The sequence below is a fragment of the Thamnophis sirtalis genome, unplaced genomic scaffold (genome assembly GCF_051295495.1).
Source record: "Thamnophis sirtalis isolate CommonGarterSnake01/CBP01778 unplaced genomic scaffold, rThaSir2_p1.2 scaffold_2, whole genome shotgun sequence".
NCBI classification, from domain to species: Eukaryota; Metazoa; Chordata; class Lepidosauria; order Squamata; family Natricidae; genus Thamnophis; species Thamnophis sirtalis.
In genome coordinates this window covers 2,333,870-2,354,558 of record NW_028261382.1, presented here as the reverse complement: position 1 = coordinate 2,354,558, position 20,689 = coordinate 2,333,870, and the positions used below count along the sequence as shown (strand labels likewise).

General features: G+C 46.0%; 1 protein-coding gene across 1 annotated transcript in view; it reads left to right on the top strand.

Annotated features, from left to right (window-relative positions):
- Positions 1–20,438, top strand: part of CHRFAM7A (CHRNA7 (exons 5-10) and FAM7A (exons A-E) fusion) — a 44,444-nt gene extending 24,006 nt beyond the window's left edge. Inside the window, exons 4-10 of the mRNA XM_087703987.1 lie at positions 655–764; positions 9,517–9,596; positions 11,226–11,393; positions 14,259–14,453; positions 16,766–16,852; positions 17,759–17,868; positions 19,682–20,438. Of these exons, the coding sequence (XP_087560113.1) occupies positions 655–764; positions 9,517–9,596; positions 11,226–11,393; positions 14,259–14,453; positions 16,766–16,852; positions 17,759–17,868; positions 19,682–20,188 (1,257 nt within the window). The 3' untranslated portion in view covers positions 20,189–20,438. The remainder of the gene's footprint in view (positions 1–654; positions 765–9,516; positions 9,597–11,225; positions 11,394–14,258; positions 14,454–16,765; positions 16,853–17,758; positions 17,869–19,681) is intronic.
- The last annotated feature ends 251 nt before the right edge of the window (positions 20,439–20,689 follow it).

Here is a 20,689-nt window from a genome sequence, read left to right as displayed (position 1 = left end):
ATGTCGAAGTTTCTTTTAGAGGTAGCTGTGTGCAGTTGGGTGACCTAAAACTTGAGTTTATATTGACCATCAAAACATTGGGGGGGGGTTTTGGGGGAGGATACAGCGTGATATTCACATGGGGAATTTTAGTAGAGCCGAGGTGGGGCAGTGGTTAAATGCAGCACTGCATGCTACTTCAGCTGACTGCAGTTCAGCTGTTCGGCTGTTCAAATCTCACCGGCTCAGGGTTGACTCAGCCTTCCATCCTTCCGAGGTGGGTGAAATGAGGACCCGGATTGTTGTTGGGGGTGATATGCTGACTCTGTAAACCGCTTAGAGAGGGCTGAAAGCCCTATGAAGCGGTATATAAGTCTAACTGCTATTGCTATTGCTAATATTGAATTCCACGGACTTGCATCTGGGGGGAGCCATAGGCATGCCTCCGGTTCCATGACACCATTCCTCAATTGGCATCCGTTGCGCATAAAACCGTGACAGGTGCAAATGACATAACTTGCTTTATATTTGCAACGATGCTGTGATCCATTTGACATCCCTGGCCCCCCGTAGACATCCAGGTCCTAAGGCAGAAAGTTGGTGCTAATGGAAAAGTAAATTAGCTTCTGGCTGTTGGCTCCAGTTTTTCCTTTTGTCTTCTTTTTAATTTTCAAGTATTGGACCGATTATTATCTACAATGGAACATGTCGGAGTATCCTGGAGTGAAGAACGTTCGTTTTCCAGCCGGGCAGATATGGAAGCCAGACATCCTTCTGTATAACAGGTAGGATTAAGGTAAAGGTTCCTCCGCACTTGCGTGCTAGTCGTTCCCGACTCTAGGGGGCGGTGCTCATCTCCGTTTCAAAGCCGAAGAGCCAGCACTGTCTGAAGACATCTCCGTGGTCATGTGGTCGGTATGACTCAACACCAAAGGCGCATGGAACGCTGTTCCCTTCCCACCAAAGGTGGCCTCTATTTTTCTAATTGCATTTTTTATGTGCTTTCGAACTGCTAGGTTGGCAGAAGCTGGGACAAGTAACAGGAGCTCACTCCATTAGGCGGCGCTGGGGATTCGAACCGCCGAACTGCCGGCGTTTCTGATCGACAAGCTCAGCGTCTTAGCCACTGAGCCACTGCATCCCTTCAAGTAGGATTAGCTGATGCTAAAAGAAGGAAGAGAATTTCCCTTCAAGGACAAGGGACATTGGATGTGCATGTTATGAGGTGTCACCAAACTTTTGAGTTAGTTCTTGACTGGGTGAGGCTGGGATAATAATAATGAATAATGTATTCATGAAACAGAGGAAGAAGATGGGAAGAAGTCATAAATCTTTGCTGGCCCCCAAGGAAGAGCAATGGATTGTCATCTCGCTGTTCTTCTGGTTCCCATCTAGAGAACATTTGAAGGATCACCGTACATCTACTTAGGCTTCAGCAGAAAGCGTTTCCAGATGACGGCATTTCCACCCAGATGAGTTTTGGAGAACCTGAACTCAATTTGGGGATCCCAGGGAGGTTCACCCCTTTGGCCACATGATATCTGCAACTACGGAGTGGCAGATGGTCCCAAAAAAACGCCACCAGATTGGAATGCAGCTGGAGGGCATTACATGCGTGTATAAATATCTCAGTTACTAGCAACAACATCATCTGTGAAACAATCGGCTGAAACTCTCAGCCTAAGAAACCCGATTCCCGAGAAAGATTAAACCTGTTTTCTGGAGACGGCTGAGGTTATAAATAATATCTTGTAGCTGTCGAGCAGGGAGGGATTTCTCAAGATGCATTTGTATAAATGCATACATGAACAGCGACACCAGGCAAATTGCACAAAGTTGTCACTTTTAGCCGCACAATATTGTTGCTGCTATAATTATGCTTTCATCACTGCCTTAATTACAAAGTCATATTTCATTATGGAGATAGAGGAAGGAGAGACAGGAGCAGTAAATTTGAATTCAACTCTGCGGAATTCAAGCATTCTCGGCTTCCTTAGTAGGACATGAACAGTTGCCTAATACAGAGGCTTAAGGCTGAATAATAAGTGCGTCCCTCGTTTGGAAACGAGCAAATTTCACAAGCCCTTCGCAATGCTCTTTGCCCAGACATTTCCACACCGCTGGCTGTAACGCTATTAGAGCCGTTGTAAGTTATGAGAGAGGGTTCACAGGTCCATGTCGTGCATCTCCTTCAACAGCCGCCCGAAGTTTGATCTCCGTCGCCTCTGTTTCGGGAGATCAAGTTGCAACGGAAGTGGTAAAAAACAGTCGGAGCAGGAAAACGGAACAAGAGGAACTGGGACTTAAACCAGGACCCAGAGCTTAGTGGTTTTAGCACACCTTTACCTCTCAGATTCATTTCGCAGCATCTCCAGGTAAAGCTGAAGAAACATCTACCTGAAACCTTGCGAGTTATTCGCTTAAGGTGATGAGACCTCAAGGAAGGAGAGAAGGAGAGAAGAAAGGAGGGAAGGAAGGAGGGAAGGAAGGAGAGAAGAAAGGAGGGAAGGAAGGAGGGAATGTAGGAGAGAAGGAAGGGGGGAAGGAAGGAGGAAAGGAAGGGGGAAAGGAAGGAGAGAAGGAGAAAAGAAAGGAGGGAAGGAAGGAGGGAAGGAAGGAAGGAAAGAAGGAGGGAAGGGGAAGGAGGGAGGGAAGGAAGGGGAGTAGGAGAGAAGAAACGAGGGAAGGAAAGAGGGAGGGAGGGAAGAAGAAGTAGGACCGTTGTAAGATAAGATGGATCTATGGGATGGTAAGAAAGCAATCTTCAAGTATATTGTCAACAGTAGGGAAAAATTGTTATAAATACATATTATTAAGAACAGTTATGAGATCATATAATTGTGAATGTATATATGAAATTGATAAAATAAAATAAAATAAATTTAAAAAAAGGTGATGAGACTTCGATTGCAAAAATTCAAAGAGCTTAGATTGGAAGCTTTCTCCTCCTCCTCTTCCTCCTCCTCCTCCTCCTCCTCCTTCGTCTTCTTTTTTTCCTCCTCCTTCTCTTTCTCCTTCTCCTTTTTCTTCTTCTCCTCCCGGTCTCCCTCCTTCTCCTCTTTTTTCCTCTCCCTCCTCCTTTTTCTCCTTTTCCTTCTCCATCTCCCCCTCCTCCTCTTTCTCTCTCCATCATTGTCTCCGTAGTTCCCAGTTGGAAGTTTCTGGTTGGGTTGGTAGTCCTGGAGTTCTAACCATTTTCAATGTCCCTACGAGTCTCACCAATGCTGGTATGACGTGTTTCAAGTCCATCTTGGTCAATAACCGAGTCATTCTCCAGTTGCTGGGTTTGTGTGAATGTCGGGAGGAATCCTCGTGCAAGCTAAGATTTGGGGTTCAGCCTAAAAGCCCTTTGCACTCTCTTCAACATTCTTCCTGGGCAGTTCAGCTACAGAAATAGCATCTTAACATTCCCTCCTCTGGCTGCTGTGCTCACACATTGCCCTTTTCTTCCCGTCCATCTCTTTCCATTCATCCTGCTAAGCTACCCTCTCTATGCCCGGGCGAGTCATATTTATGCGCCAGATAGAAAATCCCGCTTGTTGAATGCCACAGAGAGAAGGGATTAAGTCAGAGAGCGGATTTAAATGTTCCCAGGGAGTTTTGTGGTGTTATGCTTTCTTTGGCTGGCTTCAGATCAGCTCTCGCCGACTCCCTCGATGGTCTTTAAAAAAAAAAAGAAAAACGAACCACAGAACTAAATTCTTGGCTGCCTCTGCAGATGGGTGGCCACCAAAACCTGAAGGCTCTTTGGCTGAAGGCTGAAAGAAATGCAGCTATCTCGCCAATACTTCACAGATAAAAATAGACGTGCTTAAGATGCCCGCTTCTGTTCTCACAGGAGATGCAAAATGGACAGATCTGCCTTCCCAGGTCCTTCCAGGTTTGGATTGCCAACGAACGAGGCGGCTCAGCAGATAAAAATCTCTCTGCTTCGTGTCTACTCTCTCGTGGCAAGATTTTTTTTTAGCAGGTCTTCTTAAATACGAAAGCAAATGTTTTAAGCAATTCATGGAGCACTTTCTTTTTTGACCAGTTTTCAAAGACACAGACCTTTTGGGCAGGTCCACACAGGATGATGCGTCTCCAGGCCAGTTAAAACCTGACTTCATGCAACCTGCTAAGCTTCATTGGTTTTAATCTTGGCTAGCTTTTTTTTGGGAGGTACTTTGCAAGCAGTTGAAGGTTCTTGCTTGGAATCTGATCTCCTCCCTCTCCTCCTCGCTGCAAACGCCTGTAGCACTGATGAGGTTCCCTAGTTGGGTCACGAAACATCTGCAAGAAAACCACCAAGCTCTGAGAGCAACAAGAACTCCAGAGGAGTCATTTTCTTCTTCTTCTTCTTCTTCTTCTTCTTCTTCTTCTTCTTCTTCTTCTTCTTCTTCTTCTTCTTCTTCTTCTTCTTCTTCTTCTTCTTCTAGTTCTAATTCTTCTTCTTCTTCTTCTTCTCCTCCTCCTTCTCCTTCTCTTTCTCCTTCTTCTCTTTCTCTTTCTTCTTCTTTTTCTTCTTCTTCATCTTCTTCTTCTTCCCCCTCCTCCTCCTCCTCTTCTTGTTCTTGTTCTTCCTCTTCCTCCTCCTCCTCCTCCTCTTCCTTCTCTTCTTCTTCCTCTTCCTCTTCTTGTTCTTGTTCTTCCTCTTCCTTCACCTCTTCCCTCCTCCTCCTCCTCCTTCTTCTTCCTTCTCCTCCTCTTCTTGTTTTTCTTCTTGTTCTTCTTCTTCCTCCTCCTCCTCCTCCTCCTCTTCTTGTTATTCACTCTTTTCTAGCACTGATGATGCTTCCTAGTTGGGTGATGAAATGTCTGCAAGGAAACCACTAAGCTGATAGAATGCCAAGGACCTCACAGCCCTCTCCTCCTCCTCCTCCTCCTCCTCCTCCTCCTCCTCCTCCTCCTCCTCCTCCTCCTCCTCCTCCTCCTCCTCCTCCTCCTCCCTTCCCTGTTGTCTCTCTAGTTGCAGGGAAGCGAAAGAGAATGGCTTCAGAGGCGTCATCGTCTGGCTAGATTTCCAAGGAGACCTTAATCCTTCAGTAAAAAATATGGAGAGAAACCCACTTATAAAACCACTTATGAAAGCCTTGTGAAGGACACGTCTCCCGGCTTTCTCCCAGCGAAGCCAACTGTCCCCATATCTTCACGCTGCTTTGCCTCCTCTGACATTGGTGCGGATTGAAAGCCTCTCTCTCGGCTTTTGTGAACGTTGTCATAAGCCGAGAAGTGGTTGAAGGGCCTCTCTGCAGCCCTTCAAAGCTGCCATGTCCGGGCCGAACGCAGAGCAGCAATCTTGTGAAAGGCTTTTGAAATTAGGCCAAAGACCTCTTGCCTTGCCCCGTGCTGTGCTCAGCGCTGTTTCTTTAGCTCTGCCTTTGATCGTCAGCCGGAAGCGGCCTATTTTAAGGTGGACTTTCCTCGCAAGGATTTCCTTCTGCCTTTGTTTTTTTTTTGATAGGGCCAGGCTGAAGGTCGAACGCTCACAGAGGCATATCGGAAGTTCTGTTTCACCCTTCTGCTTCCAGGGTGAGATGGAAAATGGGTGGGAATGAAATGTCGTATTTTTCAGAGTATAAGACACACCGGAGTATAAGATGCATCCAAGATTTTGAAGAGGTAAATTAAAAAGGGTTTGCACTCTGCAGGCCTCTCAAACCTTTTTTTTTTGGTGAAAAATGGGGCATGCAGAGCGTTTGAGAAGCCTGCAGAGTGTTCCGGGGGGCTGCAAAAGCGAGCAAAAAAAATGGCCCGTTATTCATGAAAATGGGCCGGCTTTTTGCAAAAGAAAAACAGGGCACGTATAGGCTTTGGGAGGCTCGTACAGTCCTTTTAGGGCTGGAGGGGGGAAATGAGCAAAAAATGCCTGTTTTTTTGCTCGTTTTTGCCCTTCCCAGCCCCCAGGAGCACTTTGTCTCATCTCAAAGGTCTAGAGAAGTAGGACATCCAGATCATCTTTGGAACACCTAGAGCAGTGTTTCTCAACCTTGGCAACTTGAAGATGTCTGGACTTCAAGTCCCAGAATTCCCCAGCCAGCGAATGCTGGCTGGGGAATTCTGGGAGTTGAAGTCCAGACATCTTCAAGTTGCCAAGGTTGGGAAACACTGACCTAGAGTACTTTTGAAGCGATGGTGTTCTCCAGCAAGTGTAGCCTTTGTTCATTTTTAGCCCATGTGTGAGGGTCTTAATAATGCTTATTACCCACTGATGAGTACGCAGTTGTGTTATTTGGTCCTCCATGTAGGGATTGGCCACATCCTGGCTTAAGGATCAAGAAAGTGCCTTGTCTCCTTTCTCAAACGGCTTCGGTGCTTGGTTAATTTCACTCCAATTTCGAGCTGCCGCTGACAATCACGCCGGCCTTCCTTTTTGGCCCACTTGAGGCTCGGCATCGCAATTAGACGCCGGTGTGAACTCATGATATGGTCTTAGTCTAGTGGTCCGCGGGGAAGAGACTTTCTCCCGTCAATCAACAAAGACCCTCTTATCAGGCCTGACAACTTCATTTTGTTTACTCCAGGATCCAAGCGAGTCCTTTTTTCCCCCCTCCTCGTGCATCTCTTTCTTGTTTAAATCCTCTTGGATGAAACTTGCTCCAAAACACGCTCCACCAGCTTCATCTGTCAGGAGGAATAATTGGTTCTGGCGCCAGTGTTTAAGCAAGAGCTGGAGATGAGCATATGTTATTAGCCTTGGAGGGAAGGGAAAACACTAAAAGGCTTATGAAGACTTCCTTCTGGGGAAAAGCGCTCAAGACATGCTCAGAAACAAACCTTGTTTAACATTAGTTTCTGTGCAATGCGTTTTTTTTTAAAATCCTTGTTAGCAATAGCAATAGCCGTTAGACTTATACACCGCTTCATAGGGCTTTCAGCCCTCTCTAAGCGGTTTACAGAGTCAGCATATCGCCCCCAACAACAATCCAGGTCCTCATTTTACCCACCTCAGAAGGATGGAAGGCTGAGTCAACCTTTGAGCCGGTGAGATTTGAACAGCCAAACTGCAGAACTTCAGTCAGCTGAAGTAGCCTGCAGTGCTGCATTTAACCACTGCGCCACCTCGGCTCTAATAACCACAGCATTCACTTAACAACTGCAGGTTCTCCTGCTTGAGCAGGGAGTTGGACTAGAAGACCTCCAAGGCCCCTTCCAACTCTGTTATTCTGTGATTCTTCGATGCTTGGCTCCTTAGCAACTCTTCTCCCTGTTTGTGAGCCTGGGATTTCCAATTCCCTGATGTGGGGAGAAGGAACCTTCTGGGAGGGAAGGAGAGGAAGCTGAAATGCATCTCCTGGGAGGCCTTCAAAAGAGCCTCGGTGGGTTCTGGCTAAACGTATGCTCCGGTGGCTTCTTTTGGCAGGCTTCATTTTTCAAGCCGTTCGGTTGTCAATTTGTCAAGTCTGTTAAGTAGCGTCGTAGGAAAAGTAGAGACGTTGTGTGTCTCCTGGCCCAGATTGTGATGGATCTCCTTTCAGAAAGCGATGACAAGGTTTCTAATTCACCAGGAGACGGGGTGATAGACCCAATTCCATGTCCTCCATATGCTCGCGCCTATTTCTGCGACGGCCATGCGCAGCGCACGGAAGAGGCTACAAGCGCCCGCTGATGGATGAGGCCGTCAATATCAGCCCCATGCAGTCCCTCAACCCCAGACAGGGTCTCTAGTCTCCACCTGGACTCCTCCTGTGAGTGACAGCAAACCTTTAGCTTTGTCCTCCATTGGCAGAGAAGATCAAAGGAGGTGGGTAGCCAGCACCTTCTAAAGCAGGCCATCTTCAAGAAAGAGGCCATCTTCAGTGGCTTTCTCTCTGAGAACTTCTTTTCAGCTTACACCCCAATCAAAAGCGGGAAATGGTTTTTTGTGTGGCTACCTGGACTCAGCTATGCCACCTTCTGCACATAAAGGGAAAGGTTCCCCTCGCATATATGTGCTAGTTGTTCCTGACTCTAGGGGGCGATGCTCATCTCCGTTTCAAAGCCGAAGAGCCAAGCGCTGTCCGAAGACGTCTCCGTGGTCATGTGGCCGGCATGACTCAACGCCGAAGGCGCACGGAACGCTGTTACCTTCCCACCAAAGGTGGTTCCTATTTTTCCACTTGCATTTTTTAATACAACAATACAACAACAGAGTTGGACCTTGGAGGTCTTCTAGTCCAACCCCCTGCCTAGGCAGGAAACTCTATGCCATTTCAGACAAATGGCTATCCAACATCTTCTTAAAGACTTCCAGTGTTGGGGCATTCACAACTTCTGGAGGCAACTTCTGTTCCACCGATTCATTGTTCCCACTGTCAGGAAATTTCTCCTCAGTTCTAGGTTGCTTCTCTCCTTGATTAGTTTCCACCCATTGCTTCTTGTTCCACCCTCAGGTGCCTTGGAGAATAGTTTGACTCCCTCTTCTTTGGGGCAGCCCTTGAGATATTGGAAGACTGCTATCATGTCTCCCCTAGTCCTTCTTTTCATTAAACTAGACATATCCAGTTCCTGCAACCGTTCTTCATATGTTTTAGCCTCCAGTCCCCTAATCAACACAATATAATAGCAGAATTGGAAGGGACCTTGGAGGTCTTCTAGTCCAACCCCCTGCCTAGGCAGGAAACCCTACACCACTTCAGACCAATGGTTCTCCAACATCTTCTTAAAGACTTCCAGTGTTGGGGCATTCACAACTTCTGGAGGCAACTTCTGTTCCACTGATTGATTGTTCTAACTGTCAGGAAATTTCTCCTCAGTTCTAAGTTGCTTCTCTCCTGGATTAGTTTCCACCCATTGCATTCTACACTCAGGTGCCTTAGAGAATAGAACTAAAAAAAATAGTTTTTACCTGCTTTCGAACTGCTAGGTTGGCAGAAGCTGGGACAAGTCACGGGAGCTCCCTCCGTTACGCGGCACTTGGGATTCGAACCGCTGAACTGCCAATCTTTCTAATCGACAAGCTCAGCATCTTAGCCCCTGAGCCACCACGTCCTTTACCCCTCTGCACACAGGTACTCCTCAATTTACTTAGTGTCCCTTCAAAGTTGCAACAGCACCGAAAAAAGTGACTCACAACCGTTTTTCACACTTACGACCAAGGTAACATCCCACGGTTGCATGATCAAAATTCAGACGCCTGGCAATGGACTCATATTTATGACCGTTGCAGTGTCCCGGGGTCACCCTTTTGCAACCATCTGGCCAGCAAAGTCAACGTGGAAGCCGGATCCGCTTAATAACCATGTTACTAACTTCACAACTGCAGTGATTCACTCAGCGGCTGTAGCAAGAAAGGTCGTAAACGGGGGCAAAACCTCACTTAACAACTTTCTCACTTAGCAACAGAGGCTTTTGGCTCAGTTGTGGTTGTACGTCACGTGCTATTCCAGAAATGCGGGGAAAAGAAAACATCTCTGTGGAAAGTTTTAGAAAATTGGTGTCCAAGGTTGGAGGAGACGGACTTTGTCTGGAATATCAAAGCCAAAAGGCTGGATACTTTGACCAAGGACGATTCTTTTTTCGTTTGCCGTTTTTAATTCTAATAAAATCATTTCTCTTTTCTTTGTTGATTTCCTCCAGTGCTGATGAACGTTTTGATGCTACTTTCCATACAAATGTTTTGGTCAACTCTTCAGGCTACTGTCAGTATCTTCCTCCAGGTATGAATAATTATGGGGATGCTGGGAAAATTAGCACCTGTCTCAGGGGAACCTGGGAAACTTCCAACAATGAGATCGGATTTTTGGAAAAGTTGAATAATCTCCCTCCCCCCTCTCTCTCTCTCTCTGTGTATGTATGTATGTGTGTGTGTATGTATGTATGTATGTATGTATGTATGTATGTATGTATGTATGTATGTTGTGTTTGTGCTGATCAATAAATAAATAACACAAGACAAATGTAACAAAGGCAACAGTAAAAATATTGGGTTTCTGTCTGGATGGTCTCTTATGACGAGCCGAAGGACAGAGAATGGAAGTAGTGATCTTCCTCCCATATTTGGGCATACCAGGGGTTGTGACTTTTATATATATATATATGTGTGTGTGTGTGTGTGTGTGTGTGTGTGTGTGTGTGTATAACATCTATCTATCTATCTATCTATCTATCTATCTATCTATCTATCTATCTATCTATCTATCCATCCATCCATCCATCCATCCATCCATCCATCCATCCATCTATCATCTATCTATCTATCTATCATCTATCTATCTATCTATCTATCTTTCTATCTTTCTATCTATCTATCTATCTATGTATCTATCTCTCTATCTCTCTATCTCTCTATCTCTCTATCTCTCTATCTCTCTATATCTCTATATCTCTATATCTCTATATCTCTTTCTATCTAATCTCTATCTATCTATCTATCTATCTATCTATCTATCTATCTATCTATCTATCTATCTATCTATCTATCATCTATCTATCTCTATCTCATCTATCTATCTAATCTCTATCTTTCTATCTATCTATCTATCTATCTATCTATCTATCTATCTATCTATCTATCTATCTATCTATCTCTATCTATCTATCTATCTATCTATCTATCTATCTCTCTATATCTCTATCTATCTAATATCTATCTATCTATCTATCTATCTATCTATCTATCTATCTCTATCTCTATCTCTATCATCTATCTCTATCTCTATCTCTATCTCTATATCTATCTAATCTCTATCTCTATCTATAATCAATCTATCTCTATCTGTCTGTCTGTCTGTCTGTCTATCTATCTATCTATCTATCTATCTATCTATCTATCTATCTATCTATCTAATATCTGTCTGTCTGTCTGTCTATCTATATCAGCTATCCCTGCTGTTGTTTTAGTTATGATAATGGGTACAGATAAAAACATACTTATAGGTCAGAGGTGCCTCAAAACTGCAGAGATATCCCTGGCAGGATTAACTTTTAGAAATATTTATAGAAAAGGAACATGAAGTCATTCCCTTAGATCAAAAATACAAGGAAAAACCTAGCTGGAAATATGTAAACAAGCAAGCCAGTGAAAACCGCAGAAATGAAATGAAAAATAAAACAATAGTTGCAGGAAGGAAGAAAAAGCAATCGGTACAATCCAAGAATCCATGGGGTACTAGTAACGCTGATAGTTTGTGTTGTTTTGCAGGGAGCACCCAATAGGAATATTTTTAAACAAATCAGGCGTAAAATTGGAAGGGCAGAAGTTTTGCATTCTGTGTCTGAGCTTTTTAAAAAGTGAATGGCTGACATACTCCTTCCTTCCTTCCTTCTTTCTTTCCACTTCAATCTAGGGATTTTCAAGAGTTCTTGCTCCATCGATGTCCGCTGGTTTCCTTTTGATGTTCAGAACTGTAAATTGAAGTTCGGATCATGGACTTATGGAGGCTGGTCTCTTGATCTCCAGATGCAAGAAGCCGAAATCTCTGGATACATTTCGAACGGGGAGTGGGATTTGGTTGGTAAGATAAATATGTGGATCTTCTTTATGAACAGGATTCCCCCTCCCCCAGTTTAATAGTGGGTGGCTCAGAGTGGTAGAAAACCAACTGCAGGTTAAAAAAAAAGTAAAACAAAAAAAAGGAAATAAGGAAGGAAGGAAAGAAAGAAGAGGAAGGGAAAGGAGGGAGAGAGGAAGGAAGGAAGCAGAAAGGGGAAAGAAAAGGAAGGAAAGAAGGAAGGAAGAAGAAAAGGGAGAAGAAGAAAGGAAGGGAAAGGGGAAAGAAAAGGAAGTAAGAAAGGAAGGGAGAAAGGGGAAAAGGCAAAGAGAAGGGAGGAAAGAAAGAAAGAAAAAGAGAGAAAAAAGAAAAAAGAAAAGGGAGGAAGGAAGAAAGAAAGAAAGGAGGAAGGAAAGAAAAGGAAGGAAAGAAAGAAGGAAAGAAAAAAGGGGAAAATGGAAAGAAAAGGAAGAAAGGAAGGAAGGGGAAAAAGCAACGAGAAGGAAGTAAGGAAAGAAAGAAAGAAAAAGAAAGAGAGAAAAAAGAAAAGGGATGAAGGAAGAAAGAAAGGAAAAAGGAAAGTAAAGGAAGGAAGGAAAGAAGGAAAGAAGAAAGGAAGGGGAAAATGGAAAGAAAAGGAAGGAAGGAAGGGGAAAAGGCAACGAGAAGGAAGTAAGGAAAGAAAGAAAGTAAAAGAGAGAAAAAAGAAAAGGGATGAAGGAAGAAAGAAAGGAAAAAGGAAAGTAAAGGAAGGAAGGAAAGAAGGAAAGAAGAAAGGAAGTGGAAAATGGAAAGAAAAGGAAGAAAGGAAGGAAGGAAGGAAGGAAAGAAGGAAGGAGTATACATTCTTATAGACCCCAGTTGACTAGGACCATAGTCTGGGGACTCCCTGCCACCAGGACACCTGAGGGCTAAAGATGAGAATAGAGAAAACCATTGGATAGAATTGCTAAAAAAAAACCTGATGTGTCCATCATCTCACCAAACCCTGAAGAAGACTTCTCTTTAAGACTCTCCAGGGATCTCCAGCTCCATGGCATAGTGATCCCTCCCATTGAGTGTGGCCCATAAGGGGCTGCATTAGGGAGGAGACTGTTCAGAGGGTCTTTAGTGGGTGCGGATTGGGTTCACGGATGGTGAGGCATGGATGGTGGCCAGCAACACCGCAATGGAGATGGATCCAAATTGGCTGGCGATGGTGGGGTCATTATCAGCCAAGGTCCAGCATCTGCTGCTCAGCCTCCTCATCCACCGTCAAGTATGCTTTGGAAGGTCCTTCAACCACATGGCCAAGATTGAGGTTGAGCTACAACGAAACCTCAACATTCCCGTCCTGTTATCCTACCTGGGGGAATCATTATGGCAGCCGGGAAGCTCACAGATGCTGCTTTACTGCACCCTGTGTAAAAAAGTTGTGCTTTTATTGCCCCATTATAAAAAGCGGGACAGCTGGGGGGGTGGGGGTGGGGGCGGAGGGGCTGCTCTCACAATTGGACGCTTCTCCATTCCCCGTATTCCTGATCGTTCATTAAAAGCAGCCCAAGTTTTGCCCGGCTGCCAATCCAGACAGGAAGTTGTGGGTAATTTCACTCGAGGCCTCCCCGACGCCTACGTAAAGTTGTAAATGATTAAGTTGGAAGATTAAAAAAAAAAAAAGGGCCGCTTTTTCAGTCTTTTTGACGAGGGCTAATAACAAAATAAGAGGCCGGGGAATCGTTTCACAAGCTCGGTGGCTGATTCATGGAAGACAGCTGGAGGGGAAGGACGGTTTTTACGAGAGTCAGAGACTTGGAAATGTTTTCCTCTTCCCATTGGTCCACTCTTCCACCTTTGCTGACTGTGCATTGATTCAGTTTGACTGTTGGGAACTAAACAACTCTCTCCTCCTCCTCCTTTTCTTTTTCCTCCTCCTCCTCATTCTTCTTTTTCTCCTCCTCTTTTTCCTTCTCCTCCTCATTCTCCTTCTTCTCCTCCTCCTCATTCTCCTTCTCCTCCTCCTCTTCCTTTTCCTTCTCCTCCTCCTCCTGCTTCTCCTCCTCCTTCTCCTCTTCCTCCTCCTCCCCCTTTTCCTTCTCCTTCTCCTCCTCCTCCTTTTCCTTCTCCTCCTCCTCCTGCTTCTGCTTCTTCTCCTCTTCCTCCTCCTCCTTTTCCTTCTCCTCCTCCTCCTCATTCTCCTTCTCCTCCTCCTCCTCCTTTTCCTTCTCCTCCTCCTCCTGCTTCTGCTTCTCCTCCTCCTTCTCCTCTTCCTCCTCCTCCCCCTTTTCCTTCTCCTTCTCCTCCTCATTCTCCTCCTCCTCCTTTTCCTGCTTCTTCTCCTCCTCCTCCTTTTCCTTCTCCTCCTCCTCCTGCTTCTGCTTCTTCTCCTCCTCCTCTTCCTCCTCCTCCTTTTCCTCCTCCTCCTCCTTCTCCTTCTCCTCCTCCTCCTCCTCCTTTTCCTTTTCCTGCTTTTCCTTCTCTTCTTCCTCCTCCTTTTCCTCCTCCTGCTTCTCCTTCTCCTGCTTCTCCTCCTCCTCATCTTTCCCCTCCTCCTCCTCTTTCCCCTCCTCCTCCTCTTTTTTCTCCTCCTTCTCCCCCTGCTCCTTCTCCTCCTCCTTTGGTTTCTCTTCCTCCTCCTCTTCTCCTACCCCCTCCTCCTCTTTTTCTCTCCATCATTGTCTCTCTAGTTTCCATTTGGAAGTTTCTGGTTGGGTTGATAATCCTGGAGCTCTAACCATTTTAAATGTCCCTACTGGTCTCCCCAGGGCTGCTATGATGTGTTTCAAGTCCACCTTGGTCACTAACCCGAGTCATTCTCCAGATGCTGGGCTGCTGTGACGATTGGGAGGAATCCTCGTGCAAGCTAAGACCAACGGCTGCTGCTCCCTCTGAATCTTTGTTCTCCCCACGCAGGAGTCCCGGGCAAGCGGACGGAATCCTTCTACGACTGTTGCAAAGAGCCCTATCCAGATGTGACCTTTACAATCACAATGCGGCGGAGAACCTTGTATTATGGACTTAATCTCCTCATCCCGTGTGTCCTGATCTCCGCCCTCGCCCTTCTGGTTTTCCTGCTTCCAGCTGACTCTGGAGAGAAAATTTCACTTGGTAAAGAGATGATTCTATTGGCTTTGAAGCAAGTTTTTTTTTCTCTCTGAAGGTCACCCCCATCTGTAAGCATGTGGAAAGCAGGTAGAAAGAAATGCCCATGAAATCATCGGAGAATTGGATCAGGAGCGGGGCATGAAGAAAGTCAAACCAACCGCTGAGGAAACTTAAAAAAAAAATGCAGTGTTTTTAAATGTTGGTCACCAGATCTGCTTCCTTTACTAACTGGCAAAGAAGCAAACTAAGTTTCTGCTTCCAGTAGTTAGACTTGCTACATCCAATTGCAAAAATCTAGCTGAACATTTAGTTGCAAGAAAGAGTTTCCCTTAATGATTTGCTATAATCCAATGTTCGTCTTGATTTTTGGAGCCGGATATGATAACCAACAGGGACGCGGTGGCTCAGTGGCTAAGACGCTGAGCTTGACGATCAGAAAAAGGCCGGCAGTTCGGCGGTTCGAATCCCTAGCGCTCCCGTTACTTGTCCCAGCTTCTGCCAACCTAGCAGTTTGAAAGGATGTAAAAAATGCAAGTAGAAAAATAGGAACCACCTTTGGTGGGAAGGGAACAGCGTTCCGTGCACCTTTGGCATTGAGTCATGCCGGCCACATGACCATGGAGACGTCTTCGGACAGCGCTGGCTCTTTGGCTTTGAAACGGAGATGAGCAGCGCCCCCTAGAGTCGGGAACGACTAGCACATATGTGCGAGGGGAACCTTTACCTTATGGTAATCAAGTCCTAGTCTTGGCATTAGCAGCAGGAATTCAGCAGTTCTAAACTGGAACAATGGAGCGAAACATTCTGGTTTGCAGGATGCTGGTGGCGCAGTGGTTAGGGTGCAGTACTGCAGGCCACTTCAGCTGACTGTTATCTGCAGTTCAGCGGTTCTAATCTCACCGGCTCAAGGTTGACTCAGCCTTCCATCCTTCCGAGGTGGGTAAAATGAGGACCCGGATTGTTGGGGGCAATATGCTGACTCTGTAGACCGCTTAGAGAGGGCTGAAAGCCCTATGAAGCGGTATATAAGTCTAACTGCTATTGCTATTGCTATTGGTGGGCAGGCAGGAGCAAGACAAAATAACTTCGACAAAGATGCCCCTGGGTGGATGGCAGAAGTGAGATTCAGACCAGGCATTTCCAAACGTGTCGTTTCTTTGCAACCCCATGCACCTACTCACGAGCAAGTGCAATTTTGCTCAATGAGGATATAACCCACCTCTGGTTTTACATCCTCATCTCACAATGGACATAAAAATTTGACTTCATGTATGTTTGTCACAATTGTTGGGGGCGGGAGGAAAGAGAGCATAAGGATGATTCATTTTGGCACGCCAGTTTGGCAAGCTTCTCTGTCCAACAGATGAGCAATGTGGAATCAAATGCCAAAGGATATCATTTGCAATTCATCGACATCATCATCATCATCATCGACATCATCATCATCATCATCATCATCATCATCATCATCATCATCATCATCTATGAACTTTTTCCAAGTCCATATTGCATAGCCTACGGTGACTTCTCTGTCTCTCCATCCCCTTGTTTCCCACGATATGATTCAAAGGACAGCTACTCAATATTTTATATTTGGTTACTCAGCAGTGCAGCAGAGCCAGAAGGATGAGAAAACGCGTGGTAATTTGCCTGCTCAATATACATAGGGTTGGTATCGCCAGCGGGCTACAAGGATCACCCTCTGAGAGAGAGTCTTGTTCCTCCTGAGAGCATTCTTAGCAAGGAATTTAAGATTCCACCAGCCTTGCAGGGGGTTGTGTAGAGTAGACAAACATGAAAAATGAAGTGTATAAAAAGTGTGTAAAAAGAAGGCCATGGTGGGCTGCCAAAGACAGCCCCACTTCCACAAAGTCTTTTATCACCAAGAGATGTCACCTTCTAAAGCGTAACATCCAGGGCCATCAGCCTTTTCTCCTTCTCTTCTTTGAGACATTGGTGAAGAACCTCAACTCTTCCATCTGTATCTTCTCGTGGTCTCCTCCTGTCCAACCAGAGGTGGGTTGCTCCTGTTTTGGCCAAACCAGTATTGGAATTCAGGCCTGGGTCACAGAACTGGCAATGACCCAGGCCTGCCATGCCCCTGAACCAGTTCCTTCACCACTGCTGGGCCGTTGTTTCTCAACCTTGGCCATTTTCAGATGTATGGACTTCCATTCTCAAATCCGAAAATTGGGAAGGAGGGAAGGCACCATCTGAAAGTGGCCAAAGTTGAGAACGTTGATCTATTGAATCATTTTTGTTCAACCTCAGCCTGCTCGGTGCCCTGGTTCCAACCCAATCGTTTTGTTTTCCAGGAATCACAGTCTTATTATCCCTCACCGTTTTTATGCTCCTGGTGGCCGAAATCATGCCGGCCACATCGGATTCTGTGCCCTTAATTGGTAAGTCCCTTTCAAAGAATTAAGCTCTTTTCCATCTCGCAATACAGTCTCAAAAAAGAAGTAATTTAGGAAGCTTGTGTCTTATGCAGTTCTAGCTTCACAGAATTTTAGATTCAGGGACCCTTGATGCTCTCTGAATATGCTTGTTCTCTTGTGGATGTTTCATTACCCAACTAGGTATCATCATCAGTGCTAGAAGGTAGTGGGGTTTGTGGAGAGGAGGAGGAGGAGGAGGACTGTGGGATCCTTGGTGCTCTCTGAGTGTGCTTGTTTTCTTGCAGATGTTTCATTACCCAACTAGGTAACAACATCAGTTCTACTGTGTTTCCCCCAAAATAAGAGGGTCTTATTTTCTTTTGATTTCCCCAAAATAAGCACTTGGCCTTATTTTCGGGGAGGTCTTATAGTTTTTGAGGTGCAGGAGACCCCTTAACCTCTGCCCGTGGGCCACGGATCAGCTGATCCAGAGAGAGCCGGAAGTTCTGTCTCTGTTTCTGACTTAACGACGGAACGACAAAAACAAGATGAAAAGTATCTAACAGAGCAGGGGTGTCAAACTCAATTTCATTGAAGGCCTGCATCAGGGCTGTGGTTGACCTCGGGGGCGGGGGGAGGAGGCGGCCAGGCGTGACCAACTGGGTGGGTGTGACCGGCTCAACGCCACTCACTGGATGTGGCCGAATGGGTGGCGGACTGGATGGGCGTGGCCAGCTTGACGCCACTCCCCAAACTGCTGGGATGTTTCCTCAGCTTCGCCCACCCACCCAGATGCTTCTGCGCATGCACAGAAGCATCGCATGAGCATGCATGTGCATGAGTAAACTGGTAGTAAAATAAATTGAAACCCACCCCCGTATGGCCTCTATTTTTTAATTTAAAAAAATGATTTCTTGTTTCCTTCCATAGCTCAGTATTTTGCCAGCACCATGATTATTGTGGGTCTCTCGGTGGTGGTAACGGTCATTGTCCTCCAATATCATCACCACGACCCCGAAGGTGGGAAAATGCCAAAGTGGGTAAGCACTGTTGTTTTTATTTTTTGCAGAATTTTATTTTTCCTCCGTTAGAAACCCCCGACCTGCCACCCAACAGAGGCAGGTAATAGCAATAGCAATTAGCAATTAGACATATATACCGCTTCATATGGCTTTCAGCCCTCTCTAAGCGGTTTACAGAGTCAGCATATCGCCCCCAACAACAATCTGGGTCCTCATTTCACCCACATCGGAAGGATGGAAGGCTGAGTCAACCCTGAGCCGGTGAGATTTGAACCGCCGAACTGCAGATAACAGTCAGCTGAAGTAGCCTGCAGTGCTGCACTCTAACCACTACGCCACCTCGGCTCTGGGTAAATAACACCACCACCCCTCTTGTAGGAAAGATGAGATTTTTCCAGGCAGGCGAGAAAAACGCGTAGTGATTTCTGCTACCTGAAGTTCAACCGACTGTAGCTACCTCTCTTCTTCCGGCTGCCAAGTATCGGGATCTGCCATGATGTATATTTTATTTATTCAGATCCGTTGCACCGCCTCTTCATCTGTGAAGTTCATTCAGGCAGCCAGCTCATCATCAATAAATAAAGAAGACTGAAATTAAAGGAATGCGTATCTTTTTTTTCTCCCCAGCAGGCAGAAAATTCTTTGGCCGCATAAGCAAACGTTTTTTTTTAAACTTTCAGGAGGCATCTGGAGTACCATTGAGAAGAGGTCCAAATTCCTTGCTGTGCAGTTTTGCACAGTTTTTGCAACTCGAGCGTAAAGTAGTGGTTCTCTTCCCCACCACCAAAAATCCCCAGAAAACATCAGAGTAGGGAATCTTCTCTTATTGTTACCAACTTCAAAGAATTCTACTTTCAGACATAGCAATAGCAATTAGACTTATATACCACTTCATAGGGCTTTCAGCCCTCTCTAAGCAGTTTACAGAGTCAGCATATTGCCCCCAACAACAATCCGGGTCCTCATTTCACCCACCTCGGAAGGATGGAAGGCTGAGTCAACCTTGAGGCCGGTGAGATTAGAACCGCCGAACTGCAGATAATAGTCAGCTGAAGTGGCCTGCAGTACTGGACCCTAACCACTGCACCACCTCGGCTCAGCCCTCTGGAATGATCTCCCTGTCGAGATCCGGACCCTTACTACCCTCCCGGCCTTCCACAAAGCCACCAAGTCCTGGCTGCTCCAGCTGGCCGGGGGGCCTGTGAAATATCCAGCCCCACGGAAATTGTGAATGTTGCGGTTTTGTTTTTAAAGTGTTGTCTTTGTCTAGTTTCCCCCCTTTCCCTTGTCTATTGTGAGCCGCCCGGAGTCCATCGGGAGTGGGCGGCATACAAGACAAATCAAATCAAATCAAATCAAAATCTATTGATATAGCTTTACAACGGAGTAGAGTTAGTTAGTTGTTTGTCAAGAGTGTTGTTTGGGGTCATGTTCAACTGTGGAACCCATGGGTGAGTCTCAGTGCCACATACATAAGGTTCAGAAGTGGTTTTTGGAAGGTTCTGACCAGTTCTGACGAACCGATAGCAAAGATTTTGAGTAGCTCAGAGAACAAACAAATGCCACCTCTGGCTGGCCGCGCCCCCATTTATTTTCTGCCTCCCGAGTCCCAGCTGATCGGGAGGAAATGGGGATTTTGCAGTATCCTTCTCCTGGGGTGGGCAAGGAATGGACTGCCAATCAGACCGCAAAGGAGAAAGCAGTAGATTTATACTTTTAGACCGGCAAGATGATTGAGCTCATTTGGTGGTGTTTTCTGTCTGGTGTAATTAGGAAAGCTGAGAGAAAGACTCCGCATATCAAAAACCACACGCTTCTCTCTCTTTTCCAGACCAGAATCATCCTCCTCAACTGGTGTGCCTGGTTCCTGAGGATGAAGAGGCCTGGGGAAGGCCGAGTGCGCCCGGCTTGCCAGCACAAACGCCGCTGCAGCATTTCCAGCATGGAGATCAATACGGTCAGCGGTCAGCAATCCAGCAACGGGAATATGTTGTATATCGGCTTCCGAGGCGTCCACTGCACCCCGGCCACCGATTCCGGGGTGATCTGTGGAAGAATGGCGTGTTCCCCCACGGACGAGGAGAACCTCCTTCACAACGGCCACTCTTCCGAGACGGACTCGGATCTGGCCAAGATCCTGGAGGAGATCCGCTACATCGCCAACCGCTTCCGAGACCAGGATGAGGCTCAAGCCACCTGCAATGAGTGGAAATTTGCCGCCTCCGTGGTGGACCGGCTCTGTTTGATGGCCTTCTCGGTCTTCACCATCATCTGCACCATCGGCATCCTTATGTCGGCACCCAATTTTGTGGAGGCGGTTTCGAAAGATTTTGCTTGAGCCGCGCGCTTGGGGACTGCCCTTCACCCCCAAAGTTTCTCCAAATCTGTTATGTAGCAATAATGTATTTCAGGGCACTTGATTCTATTGGATATATGGATGCAAACTTTGCTTTTCTCTTTTCTTTCCTGGGGGAGGGGCACAGCGGAGGGTGAAGGTTCAGGCTGATTAAGAACCTCAGTGAGGTAACGTGAGGGCTCCTCCATCACTACCTGGCCTCACAGCTTTGGCATCTGGAATAAACTCTTTCAATAAAGTCAGCTTGCCTCTCGTTTTGCATTATTGATTCAGCTGAGAATATTTTTTTTCCCCAGGATAATTTTGCTGTTTGTTTTGTTTGATTGGATGTGTTGCCTTGCAACTCCAAATTGTTCTTTAAGCCATGGTGTCACCCCTGCTGGAAAGTGGTACAAAGAAAGAAAGGAAATCTGAGCCTTTTCCTTTCTCACTTCTCCTCCATTTCCACCTCTTCCTCCATCTCCATCTCTACCTCCTCCTCCT